Source organism: Cebus imitator, unplaced genomic scaffold (assembly GCF_001604975.1).
Source record: "Cebus imitator isolate Cc_AM_T3 unplaced genomic scaffold, Cebus_imitator-1.0 Scaffold268, whole genome shotgun sequence".
NCBI classification, from domain to species: domain Eukaryota; kingdom Metazoa; phylum Chordata; class Mammalia; order Primates; family Cebidae; genus Cebus; species Cebus imitator.
Window position 1 is genome coordinate 2489737 of NW_016107583.1, and position 14813 is coordinate 2504549.

The 14813-nt window shown below is 33.5% G+C and overlaps 1 protein-coding gene across 1 annotated transcript; it reads left to right on the forward strand.

Annotated features, from left to right (window-relative positions):
* Nucleotides 1-3686: 3686 nt before the first annotated feature.
* Nucleotides 3687-10835, forward strand: MSTN (myostatin). The gene is made up of 3 exons (XM_017500716.2): nucleotides 3687-4204; nucleotides 6015-6388; nucleotides 8965-10835. Exons 1-3 carry the CDS (start codon nucleotides 3817-3819, stop codon nucleotides 9343-9345), a joined length of 1143 nt encoding a protein of 380 aa, XP_017356205.1. The 5' UTR covers nucleotides 3687-3816; the 3' UTR covers nucleotides 9346-10835.
* Nucleotides 10836-14813: the final 3978 nt, after the last annotated feature.

Sequence of the window (14813 nt, forward strand, 5' to 3'; positions counted from 1 at the left end):
TTGCCCAAAACTGTTGAATTTTTCATGATTCATTCTTGTGCTAATTCCTAATCTCATTCTCCTCCTTTTTTGGCCACGATCATTAAACTTCCAGCACGTCTTTACATTAGTACACTCAGTAGATCTCACACTCCGGGAAAATAAAACTGTAAAATTTTTGAAAATATTCTTTATACAATCAACATTGAGACAACCAGTGGGTATTTGTAACAGAGATGAGAGAGTTTTGGTTGTCACCTTACTGATGGTTACAGAAAATGTAATAGCTTACCTAGTACAAAGACGAACCATATCAGTCTTGTGAGATACTGCCCTGGCCACCTAAATTCCAACTCCTGTGAGAAACTGCTTTTAGAGATGGCTAACTTAAGACAAAATCAACAAGCCAACAGACAAAGCTCTCCCAGTCAACTAGAAGGAATTGTTCTCTAATCACTCATCCTAATGATGCACAACTGTCCCGTCTCCTTTATGACAAGAGCAGCCAAAACTGGGCCTCCAGCAGTCAGACTGCATTGAAGGTTCCTATGGCTGATAAGCCCTTCTACTCTGGGGCCTTGGGTTGCTTGCAATTACTGCCACTGGAGAAGGAATAAAACTTATTTAAATTTCTTCAGTACTTCTTAACCCATTCTGTTCTCTAGAGAAGTTGATTAGATATAGTCGATTCTCCCTATTCATAGTAGTTGTGTCCTATAAAGTCATTGCCAAAACTGAATTAGGAAATACTGAACTATTGTTCCCAGTTGAAAAACAGGGTTAGGTGAACCTCTGGTCATAAAATTTTCATCAACCAATCAATATATAACCTTATTTTAGGTGTGTTTTTGTTTACACACACATTATGTAGTATATATTGTTCATTCAATAACAGTGAACTCACAGGCAACAGGACTATAAATCATGCCCTAATGATGCTTATCCAGCACATGTATTTTTTTGTAAGAATTTTTTTCCCTTGGGCATATCACAGCCTTTTAAAATTGTGGTAAACATACATAACATTTAGCATCTTAACCATTTTTAGATGTACAGTTCTGTGGCATTAAGCACATCCACACTGTTGTATAGCCAACACCACCATTCATCATCAGAAATTTTTCATCTTCCCAGGCTGAAACTCTGTATCTATCACACAGTAACTTCCCCTCAGTGCCCCACCCAGCCCCTGGCAACCACTATGCTACTTTCCATCACAGCTTTGTTGTGGTTAGGAACATAGGAACACCACACAGCACTTCAGCACTATGCTTGGGGACAAGTTTTTAAAAGCAAAATCAATAACAGGAACAATTTTAAAAAGCATAAAAACTAAATAGACTGCAAAAAGGGAATGTGTTTATAGTATGAGAGCTGAAACATTAAGGCAGAACCCTGTCTTGTTTGATCTCATCTGGGAACCTGTGCATCAGATAGGCCCCACATTTTTTGCCACTCTGTGAATGCCAGTGAATGACTGTAAAATGCCAGGAGTATTGAGTTTCATAAATAAATTTTAGCAAGTAGGCAAATTTGTGATTACAGAAATCATGAATAATAAGAATTGTCTGCAGGTGGAAATGACAACCTTTGTTCACTTTTTTCCCGGTAAGAAGAATAAAGAGCTGGAACATGTCTTGTAATCTGGCTGCCTTAGAAAATTTTACTTGCCTCACAGTGCTAGAAAGGTAGACTTTGTGACTGATAATTGGCAGCTATGATCTGAAGCAGTTCTAGTTCATGCAGAGATAATTTTAAGCATAATCTCAAACCCCTCTGCATAAAACAAAGAGCAAGCGCTCAAGTGCCAGTTACCAATTACTTTATGACAGGTGATATACTCAGCAATTTACATGCATTATTAAATTATATCCCCCCAAAACCCTATGAGGAAACTAAAGTTTAGGAAAGTTAAGTATCTCATCCATTATCACATAGTTAGCAGTGGCAAAGTTGAGATTTGAACTCAGGTCTATCTGACTCCAGAAACTGAGTTCTCAACTCAACTGCCATGCAATTCGAACCTTATTTTTTAAAAAGTTTGACTTACTTGGAATTGTATAGATGCATATGTTACAATGATCATAACATTTCAAAGATTTATACATTGAAAAATGAATTAACCAAACAAATAAAACCTTAGAAGCCAGATCTAATATTGTCTCATAACAAAGAGTATCTGAAATCCTCAGGGCATCTGGTTTGTGTCTGGTTTTCCTTAATCTTTAATGATGGGCAAATCCAATGCATTATGTAAGGCCATTTTATCTCAAGAGATGTAGATACCTCTTAAGAATTTGATGAAAATGCATTAACTTTTCAGGCTACTGAGTTGCATTTTAGTGCACCGAGGCAGTAAATTAGTGTACAGTGTGCAAAAATGGTAGTGACTTTAAAAATAAATATTTGATATGAGCCACTGCATTCTCTTAGGAAAAAAAAAAAGTAATGGATTAAATCTCTTAGGAATCCTTAGTGTCCCAAAAAGGAGTAGGAAAAAGAAATCTCCTTTGGCCTGGAAATATCTCTGTTTCTTGCTGGCTCTGTTTGCTTAGCTCTTTAATAGTCCATTTGACTACATCTTGTGGCTCCCAAAGCTAAGGTTGAACGTTTGATCCCTACAGAGGCCACTTAAATTTAGAGAACAAAAAGCTCTATTCTCTGCTCCCAGACTTTACCCCAAATCCCTGCCAGGTGTCTGCCCTCTGGTCAAAATGAGAAATTGGCAAAGGGGTACAAACATATCACAGTATTGGGAAACCACAAAAGGTCACCCCTTTATCATGATGCTCTTTCTTTTTATGTGCTCACAATATTCTGATGTAACTTATAGACAATAAATACTACACTTTTTACTCTCTGGATATTTACTGCTGGAAATCTGAGGAAACTGTAATAAGCTCTGCAATGCCAGTTATAAAATTCATTATCTTATTCTATGTTCAGAGATTTTTCTACTAGCCGATATTACCCTCTTGGTAATAAACAATGAAGAAACATATCTTCTGAGTTATATTAATCTGCATCTTTAGAATAGGAAATAATCCAGCCAGTCAAAAGTTCAGCATAATTTTCAAAATAATAAAAGGCATTAAACTGTGTAAAAATAATTCCATGCACAAAATGACATAATAAGAATGACTTTCAATATGTACTAATAATTTAATCAGAAAACAAGTTTCTCAAATTATAAATGAAAATTCTCTACTGGCATCACAATCTTAACTTTTAATTTAGATCTTCCTAATTTTTATTTTCCTAATTACTTAGCACTAAAAATAATTTAATACAACAAATAAAAATATTTTTACTTCAAATGCTTGCCTAAACAATATAAAATCATTTTAGTTTTTGAGGAAGTAATATTTCATATTTTAAATATGTAGTGCAAATTAAAGTTGACTTATTTAAATTACAATAAGAGCTGTATAAGGATTAATAAGATTTAAGTACAGTTTATATTATTGCCAACATAGACTTTTAGTTTTCAAATGTCACAAATATCTTTTATTATTTGTAGATTTATTTCTTTTATGAAGTAGTCAAATGAATCAGCTCACCCTTGACTGTAACAAAATACTGCTTGGTGACTTGTGACAGACAGGGTTTTAACCTCTGACAGCGAGATTCATTGTGAAGCAAGAGCCAATCATAGATCCTGACGACACTTGTCTCATCTAAGTTGGAATATAAAAAGCCACTTGGAATACAGTATAAAAGATTCACTGGTATAGCAAGTTGTCTCTCAGACTGTACATGCATTAAAACTGTGCTTGCCATTATTCAAAAGCAAAAGAAAAGTAAAAGGAAGAAATAAGAATAAGAAAAAAAGATTATATGGATTTTAAAATCATGCAAAAACTGCAACTCTATGTTTATATTTACCTGTTCATGCTGATTGTTGCTGGTTCAGTGGATCTAAATGAGAACAGTGAGCACAACGAAAATGTGGAAAAAGAGGGGCTGTGTAATACATGTACTTGGAGACAAAACACTAAATCTTCAAGAATAGAAGCCATAAAAATTCAAATCCTCAGTAAACTTCGTCTGGAAACAGCTCCCAACATCAGCAAAGATGCTATAAGACAACTTTTACCCAAAGCTCCTCCACTCCGGGAACTGATTGATCAGTATGATGTCCAGAGGGATGACAGCAGTGATGGTTCTTTGGAAGATGACGATTATCACGCTACAACAGAAACAATCATTACCATGCCTACAGAGTGTAAGTAGTCCTATTAGTGTATATCAACAGTTCTGCTGACTGTTTTTCTAGTGTTTATGAGAAACAGATCTATTTTCAGGCTCTTTTAACAAGCTGTTGGCTTGTATGTAAGTAGAAAGGAAAAGAGTTTCTCTTTTTAAAGATTTCTTGAGAATATATTAATGAGACAGAAATCTGTTGCATTATTTGTTTTCTTCTAGATATAAAAACTAAAAAATAAAATACTTGCATAGCATTAGTTTAATAAGGCAAGTATAGATAGCATGCTTATGCTTTCACAGTAATACCACCAAGGCAAGGACTGGAAGATACTACAAGCAATGTTAAAAACTTACATTATATTTTATAATTGTATTTGGTTGTGTAAAATTTGCATCTATAATAAGTTTTTTTTCACTAATAACAAAACAAAAAGAAACTTGCTGGATGTTTAAGCTTACTTGAGCACTGCTGAAAACCTAAAGTGATTTCTGTTATTTGAAACTCTCTCGGTATTTTTATTGTTCTTCACAGTTAAAAATTTAATTTTGAAAGTATCACACTGAAGAGTATGTTAAAAATTACATATCTTAATGTATTAGTAAGAGCAATAATGAAGTAAACATAGCATAATAATCATCATGAACTAAATATCAGAAAATGCCTAAGAAATAAACATTTTAATTGGGTAGGTTATGGCTCACGAAGTCCTCCTTGTACCTTGACCATGGTACTGTTGTTGACAGTAACCACTTTGTGTACTTCCAAGCAGGCACAGTGCTTAATTACCTTCTGTAATATTTTATTCTTCCTGAGAGGAAGGGCTTTTACCTGTAGTATCTACATTGCTTCTCAGGGATAACATATTTCATACAATTCATTTTATATCAGCTCAAAAGAATACTTTCTCCAGGAAAGAGAAACAGGCACCTTGACAGAGAAGGCATGGCAAGAAAAAATTTGTGTTACGTCATCTGTTATCTTGCTTTCACGCAATGCTTTATATACTTTAAACAAGACTCAAAACAGTTTTAAAATATTTTCCTTATAAGTAATCTGGTTACAATGCAGCAAAGAATTTTCATTTAAGACTCTGCTATCAAATAGTTCTGAAGTAGATTTACCTTTTATAGACAATTTTGGAAAACCAAAATAAAAGAAATTGTTAGTGCTTGTGCTTACATGAACAGCCTGCCCCTGAGACAATACTTTTGAGCCTTTGAGATAGCCTGAATATAACATCAAAATTTTTGTGCTAATTACCTGCTTGATTTTGCTTCTTTAAAAGGCTATTCCAAAGCCAACATGTAACAGATATACTGTGTTTTCTACTAATTCCCGAGGCTCAGTAAAGTTGCTCAGTATGTCTTGTCCCCAGGTAATTCAGGCCTGGGGGAAGGGTTCCTTCTTCCAGACTGATTGGTACAGCTGCTCAGTAAGTGTAACTACTCAGATTCCCAAAGAATTCTAAGTGGTTGTTCCTCCACAGTGTCTCTTGTTCTCTCTAATCATCATCATTTTAAAATTTCATTCAGTGTTCATTACTTCATAGAATCTTCCTTTGTCCATAGTTCTCTGGAAGGGGAATAGATTCCTGAAGAACAGCTGAAAATACATATATCTGAAAAATTCTGAAAAGCTAGGAGTAATTATTTTCTTTGACATTTTTTTCTGAGGTATAAAGTTCCACATGGTATTTCATTTTAAAAGACTGAATAGGCATACATGATCTTAATTTTTTTTAAATGCTCAACTATTAACATGGAGGGGTTTTGTTCACCATTTAATGGGCAATAATTTCAGTAATTCTTCTTTTCTTATTCATTTATAGCTGATTTTCTAACACAAGCGGATGGGAAACCCAAGTGTTGCTTCTTTAAATTTAGCTCTAAAATACAATATAATAAAGTAGTAAAGGCCCAATTATGGATATATTTGAAACCCGTCAAGACTCCTACAACAGTGTTTGTGCAAATCCTGAGACTCATCAAACCCATGAAAGATGGTACAAGGTATACTGGAATCCGATCTCTGAAACTTGACATGAACCCAGGCACTGGTATTTGGCAGAGCATTGATGTGAAGACAGTGTTGCAAAATTGGCTCAAACAACCTGAATCCAACTTAGGCATTGAAATAAAAGCTTTAGATGATAATGGTCATGATCTTGCTGTAACCTTCCCAGAATCAAAAGAAAATGGGCTGGTAAGTGATAACTGAAAATAGCATTCTAACAACCTTATGTTTTTATTCATAATATGAATGAGCAATAGTGGAAAACAGCTACAAATTTCCTAAGCTCATAAGTCAGACAAAGGTAACTTACCCTAGTGGTAGCCCTGCACCCAATAAAAGTAGATGTCCAATTTTATATCCTATGAAACACTCCCTTGATACTCTTACTTTGCATGAAGATTTTAGAATAAAATTATACCATACTTAACTTCTTAAGAAGTTCTTTTGAACTGGGAATGAAATATAAAATGCTTTCCTTTAATATGATACATGATTGTGTGAATTAAAATATTTATATAGTGGATTTTAGTACATAAACAAATTAAAACATTTTTTTTCTTCCAGAAGGGTGCCAAATGTGTTAAAAATTTTTCGCCTAGCATAAAACAGATAAACTTCTAAAATTATAACGAAAAAATGTTTTATTATGAGAAATTAATTGAGTGATATTTATATTTATAGTGATATTTATATTTTATTAAATATATTTAAGATTCCTCATAATAAACATGTTCAATATTTGTAGGATGTCAGTGCCCTGATGTGTGCATATATTTCTTTGTGGAATACTCCTAATAAAATTTCAACTTACAGACTAGTTAACCTTTGCCACCTAGCTTCTTTTTATTATTATTATTATTATTATACTTTATGTTCAGGGGTATATGTGCAGATCATGCAGGTTTGTTACATAGGTATGCATGTGTCATATTTCTGAGCTGCCTTAGCATTCTTGTGCAAGAATTTACTTAGGGAAAGCCAACTAATTTAGTATCAGACCAAGTAAATGACAATACCTTAAATATTACAAAAATTAATAAAAACATTTTAATACCTAGTACAAATTTAGAGTTACATTTCTGGCTAACCTATGTTTCTGTTTACTTCTATTTTCAAACACTTAATGTGATCACATCTTTTTATGTTCATCTATTGACATAATTTACAAAAGAAGATTATACTTGTAAACAACAAACATGTTACCTTTTTAATCTTTAAATGATCTTGGTTATAAAGATTATATAATTAGCAGATCAGATCTACTTTAAATAAAAACATTCTTTAAAATATTATAAAATTTTTTTTCATTTTTATTATTTACTTTTTTATTGTGTGTGTATATATATATATGTGTGTGTATATACACACACACACACACACACACACATATGTTTTACTTCAATAGTTTTTGGGGTACAAGTGGCTTCTGGTTACATAGATGAATTGTATAGTGGTGAAGTCTGAGATTTTGGCACACCCATCACTCCAAGTAGTGTATATTGCACTAACATGTAGTTTTTAATGCCTCATACCCCCACCCTCCCCACTTCTGAGTCTCCAAAATACCTTGTACTACTCTGTATGTCTTTGCATATCCATAGCTAACTCCCACTTAAAAATGAGAACATATGGAATTTGGTTTTCCATTCCCTTAGAATAATGCTCTTCAGCGCCATACAATTTGCTGCAAAATATATTACTTCATTCATTCTTTTTTATGGTTAAGTAGTAATCCATGGTGTATATATACCCCATTTTCTTTATCCATTCATCTGCTGATGGGCACTTAGGCTGATTTCATATCTTTACAACTGTGAATTGTGCTGCAATAAACATGTGTGTAGGTGTCTAAAAGACTATACGATTTTCTAAATGATGTAGTTTTCTTTATATATGCTATGCTAAATGTTAATGACTCCCAAAATGATATCATTATTTTTGATAGTCTTAACAATAACTACCAGAGCTATTTTCATTTAGATATGGGTTAAAAACTACTGTCAATTATTTAAGAAAGTGTTCCTTTTTGTAGGTAGCATTTTAATGCTCAAAACTGATAATATGACAAGTGGTTAATATGATGTATTCCTCAGATTTTTTCATGTAAAGGGAAACAAAGTCTCATTAAAAGTCACATTAAAAGATTGGGGCAGAGACAGTACTAACCATTTTTAAATATCTGAATAGGAACATTTTCCAGTGAAAGAATACAGGAAATATCATCATCTCTTCTTCTGAATTTGTCCTTCTCTATTTTGCCCTGGCTTTATTGTTCAAGTTTCCCTGAGTGAGGACCTAGAGAATGGAGGCTGGATGGCTATACCTATCCCCCCAGGAGTTGCCAGGCATATTCAGTGAACATATTTAATCATGAAGCAAGAAGGAGGGAGCTCAGCTCTTTCCTTCATTCCCCATTTCTCCTTCTTTTCTTCCCTCCTTTCCTTCTTCCCTCCCTTTCTTCCCTTAAGTATTTTCAGGGCATCCATTATATGCCAGGCAGTCTGGTACTCAAACTTGGAAAAATAAAAATTAAAAAGACATGGAACTGACCTTAGGGGAATTTGTATTGCTGTTAAATTCTTTTGAGACATAAGGGAAAATTGAGCCTAGTGTAAATTAACATTCCTTAATGCTGTGCCTTTTAAAAATAAATGTGGTATGAGCAAAATTATTAGTTTATTTCTTTAATAATGATTTCTTAAGGTAGGTAGAAAAGTGTTTCCAGGTCTATTGATATTACTGAGTGTTCTTTCCTTTTCTTACAGAATCCCTTTTTAGAGGTCAAGGTAACAGACACACCAAAAAGATCCAGAAGGGATTTTGGTCTTGACTGTGATGATCTCTCAACAGAAACCCGATGCTGTCGTTACCCTCTTACTGTGGATTTTGAAGCTTTTGGATGGGATTGGATTATCGCTCCTAAAAGATATAAGGCCAATTACTGCTCTGGAGAGTGTGATTTTGTATTTTTACAAAAATATCCTCATACTCATCTGGTACACCAAGCAAACCCCAAAGGTTCAGCAGGCCCTTGCTGTACTCCCACAAAGATGTCTCCAATTAATATGCTATATTTTAATGGCAAAGAACAAATAATATATGGGAAAATTCCAGCCATGGTAGTAGACCGCTGCGGGTGCTCATGAGATTTATATTAAGTTCATAACTTCCTAAAATATGGAAGATTTCCCCTCAACAATTTTGAAGCTGTGAAATTAAGTACCACAGGCCTAGAGTATGCTACAGTCACTTAAGCATAAGCTACAGTATATAAACTAAAGGGGGAATAGATACAATGGTTGGCATTTAACCATCCAAACAAATCATGCAATAAAAAGTTTTATGATTTCCAGAGTTTTTGAGCTAGAAGGAGATCAAATTACATTTATGATCCTATATATTACAACATGGGTGAGGAAATGAAAGCAATTCTCCTTGCATTCTGATGAATTAAAGGAGTATGCTTTAAAGTCTACTTCTTTACAATTTTGATTAATATTTACAGAAAAATCTACCTACAGTTTTGGTAAAATGCAGGATTGCTATATACTATCATTTGAATCATCCTTAAACACTTGAATTTATATTACATGATAGCATACTTGGTAAGATAAAATTCCACAAAAATAGGGATGGTGCCATATATGCAAGTTTCCATTCCTACTATAATTGACACAGGTTAACAATCCATGCCAATGGTGCTAATACAATAGGCTGAGTGACTGAAGTTACCAGGTTTATCAAATAAAAAAATTCAGTAAAATAGTAAGTTTCTCTTTTCTTTGGGTGCATTTTCATACACCTCCAAATGAGAAATGGATTTTCTTTAAGGTAAGAAGAATCATTTTTCTAGAGGTTAGCTTTCAATTCTGTAGCATGCTTAGAGAAAGTGCATTATCTTAAAAGGCAGTCAAATAGTATTTGTTTTTATCAAAATTTCAAAATAACATACTTGGAGAACAATGTAATTTTGTCTTTGGAAAATTACAACACTGTCTTTACAACACTGCAGTTTTTATGGCAAAATGATAGAAATGATTGACTCTATCAATACTGCATAAAAAGACTCAAACAATGCATTTATATAATATATATTCAACATTGTTTTGTAAATAAGCATCTCCTTTTTTATTTGCTTTGGTAATTTTTAGACTAAGGACATTTCAAATTAAGTATTAAGGCACAAAGACGTCATGCATCACATAAAAGCAACTACTTATATTTCAGATCAAATTAGCAGATTAAATAGTGGTCTTAAAACTCCAGATGTTAATGATTAGACGGTTAAATTACAATCATTTTATATTTTGTTACATTATTAACATTCACTTATGGATTCATGATGGCTGTATAATGTGAATTTGAAATTTCAATGGTTTACTGTCATTGTGTTCAAATCTCAGTATTTCGTTATATTAATACTTGCAAACATTACTAAGCATATCAAAATAATTGACTCTATTATCTGAAATGAAGAATAATAAGTTGATGCTATCTCAACAATAACTGTTACTTTTATAATTTGATAATGTTAATCAAATTTATTGTACTATGATTAAATGAAATTATTTCTTATATCTAATGTGTAGAAACAATATAAGTTATATTAAACTGTTTTCACATTTTCTGAAAGACACAACAGTTTTTATTATAATGATTAATTCTGGATTTCTGATTTTCACTTTATTATGAAGTCTAATGGTTTAGCACAAAAGTTTGATTGAGGAATTTTAAGTCTGCTACTCTGGTTCTCAGGAGTTAAATTCCTATTAAATTGGTCCTGGTCAAGTTGCTTTATACATATGAAAGCAAGGGCTAGTTATATCTGTTTCATTTCTCTTTATCTTGACCTGAAAACTATTTATATGTTTTCATAGGTTCAATTTCCAAATGCACTGCAGTTGTCAAAGGTATATAGTTCTACTGAAGCCACAGAGATACAAGAAAGCTACATCTTTTCTTACCACTTAATGATACTGGTATCTCAACTTCTACCAGTTTTCACTAAAATTCACCAATTTTCAAATTGAATTGCAAAACAGTTGTAAAGTACCTAGAAATCCTTAATTGCAGTAACATATATAAATAATTTTGAAGTGATCCCTCCTCTCCACCCTCCATTAGTTTAGTAACTTAGTTATAAAGCAGTGACTAAGTTTAATAGGGAAGATAATTAAAATTCTATGTGTTAACATAGCTAGTTTATAATTAATATAAATATTTCAATAATTTATATTTGTATATTAGTTATATACAAAATAGAAACCTAAATTCAAATTCAAATATAGATTAAACTATAATAAAATCCATTTCAAATATCAAATGAGCAGTTTTAAAAATAAAACATATGCATACTACCAATAATATAACTAAGAAATGAAACTATAGGCAATGATAAGCAAGTCATGACTTGCCTGGCATATAAAATTGAGTGTTGAAATTTCACTTGCATGATCATTTAGTTCCAGTTTACACACTACAAAACATATCAAAGCAAACTATACTATTTTGGCCATCCCTGAGTGAGATGTCAAGCAATGAAAAATGGTATTAAATTTAGTTCATTGATACCTCAGTGGCATTTTGCAGAGGAAGACTTTGGAAAATATATTATGAAAATGAGTAGAGTAAGTTAATCTTGGTTGCCATTCAAAACAGTAGACAGAAGGAGTATTTAAATATATTTTTCTAGATTACATATCAAAATACTTCAATAGTATCACATCCTGTCAAGAACACAAGATGTTCTTGAATGTAAGATTTTACATATAAGCCTGCCCAATTTACATGACAGGCATAAAATGTATATATAATAATGACAGACAACTACTTAATAAGATAACTTATAAAGGTTAACTAGCTTATATCAGGTTTAATGTTACATTAAGTATTCCTGATATGGAACTGTACAGTTTGACAATGATGCAAGACACACATGCTTCATTTTCATTGATTCCACTTTTGGATTACTGTAAGAAAGAAAAGTTTTTAACGGTATTATGCTATTGTTTCTGCTTCATAATAAAGCTGATGTTTTGAATAAGCACACACATATACTTTCCTAAAAATCAACTTTAATAAAATGGTATTTTATTAGTTCTATGTATATGCATTACAGGCAAACTATTATCCACTAGAATTAATTTATAGAAATGTAAAACATAATACCAGATTCTGATCCTAATGAGACCTATTGAAAATGTCTCCTGAGAAGAGCTAACAACTATATTGGAGTCCATTTATCTTAATGATCACTTTAAATTAAAATGTAGAAAGACTAAATCACCAATTCACCCCTTTAATTTGTTTTCCTAACCATTCAAGATTACTCTATTAAGAAACCTTTTTCTACGAGTGTTACGGATTTTTTTTTCTCTAACATCTTACAAAGGACACTATTCAGCACAAAATTTGATTATGCGGTTCAGGCCATAGATCATCCATGAGATTTTCTCAGATCCGCTCCCATGGACACTAACTCTAAGAAGCCACATGTCTCTTGGCTGTATTCCCATGGAACTCAGAAACTTGGCATTACCTCTCAACCAGCCAAAAACAAAACATGTCCATACAAGAAAGTATGCCTACATGTTGTCATGAGATCCTGATAATGCTGAGATAGAATTCTGAAGGTGACAAGCATAAAACACTGGTTTACTGGACACAATCAAAATTTTAATGAAAATTGTTACATGGAAACAAGTGACTGGTCCCTGAGGCAACCACTAGGCTTCAAGCTTCAATATCTTCCTGAAAAACTTCATACTTTGCAGGCAACTCAAGTAATGCAGTGAATTATATGGCTGCCTGCACCACCCTAAGTGAAGAATTCTACTGAGGAACATCAGGTCATCTTGGGCTCTGAATGAGGCCAGTGCCATGGGATAAAATTATAGTAAAGAAAAGCAGATGAGTATACTCCCCTCTACTTGTAGATATGCCTTGTAAGCCAGTAAAATTGTCCCAAAGTCTAGAATCTACCAGGACCTGTGTCTTACAGTGAACTTAAATTCCTTAGAGCACCAGTCAGACAGAATTCCACCGAAGTTGCGTAGGACTGGTGCAAACCCAGATACATTCCTATCTTCTCATCGGCCAGGGTGCATACCTATGACTGAAACAAATTGTACCAAGCCTCTTATGGGAGAAATAGCTCTGCAACTGCAGGGCCAGCAGAACTCCTTCCTTTGCTGAGAGAAGTATGTGGACCATGAATAGTGAGCCCTATCCAGCTTGACCAGAAAGATGTTTGACCAGACAGATGTTTGACCAAAGATTCCTCATCCTGGTCAAAGACAGCAGTGTCATCTCAAGGCAGCAATTGTCACAGTGACTGGAATTTGGCCATGTATATATTGACATAGCTTTATCTAGTACATTACCTGGTTAGTGTGTTTGGCTCTCATATATCATCTTCAGTGTGGTAAAGAATAAATTACTTATGGGATATTGGACTAGACCCATGAGTATGTACTTACAGAAGAAAATCACATTATATGGGAATTATTATCTCCATTTTGGAAATAAGGAAGTTGAGGCTCAGAGAGGTGCATGACTAATAAATGACTAAGATGGGTATATACATAATATAAGAAATACAAATGTAGAGGTACAATTTTTCACTCATTAACTCAGGCATGAAAAATTGTAACTTTTGATTTCTTACAAAATTGACCAGCTTTTACTTGAAGGCTCCTCATGCTATATCACTATTTCTACTTTGTAGATGTAACATCACTGGGAACCACTCTAATAAAGGTCCTCTCCACGGACTTCACACAGAAAATGAGGTACAATATCCATCTCCCCCTATTCTCAACTGTTTGAACTTCTAGGATGGGTATAATATCTCTAATTCATTACATACAGTTCAACTCATGAGGTAGGGTAACACAAAAATACCAATGTCTGAAGCCTCTCTCTTTTCAACAAATTCTTTCCCGTCACTGGCTCATGAGATCTTTATGTGAAAAGATATAGAAACAGGTTCTGACTGGCTGGCTCTATTTACTAACTCTTTATATTTGAGATCTGAGCCTAGACCCTTGCACTTGCTACCTTTTTTTTCTGCTTCTGATCTGACAAGTGGAATCCTGGAAAAATGTAACTTCTTAATAAATCATGTTATTAATTCTCACTAATGATAAAAAGGTAACAAAATGATATCCCTTCACCTACAATGGCACTAAATTTTATGTTAATATCTAGTGTTATTAGTAAAGGTAATCAGAAATAAACACTCTACAATGTACATTAGCTATAAAAAGGCCCTGACCCACTAGTGCCTTTCAATTTTTAACAGTAAACTAAATTTGGCCTGAGGCCATCTCCATACCTCCCTATGTAACTGGAGGGCAATCTAACTTATTAAGTAAACAAAATGAAAGCCTGACTTAGGGGTATATTTTATAACAAATAGCTGGGTGTCAGCCAATCACAGCAGCTGAGCTTCATCCAGTCTCGGGCAGCCAACTGACCAAACCATGGCCAAATAAGGCAAACATAGATCTCTAACCAACCAAGCTGTTTCTATACTTCATGTTCATTTTCCGTCTATAAATGCTGCCTGTCTACATTGCATAGGAGAGCTCTCTCAACCTCTGCTACGCTCTGG

Bases quoted from the DNA above. Each gene is read 5' to 3' on its own strand.
- MSTN (XM_017500716.2), top strand. From the start codon at position 3,817: ATGGATTTTAAAATCATGCAAAAACTGCAACTCTATGTTTATATTTAC. The intron at 4,205-6,014 runs GTAAGTAGTCCT...ATTCATTTATAG, and splicing joins CATTACCATGCCTACAGAGT to CTGATTTTCTAACACAAGCG. The intron at 6,389-8,964 runs GTAAGTGATAAC...CTTTTCTTACAG, and splicing joins AATCAAAAGAAAATGGGCTG to AATCCCTTTTTAGAGGTCAA.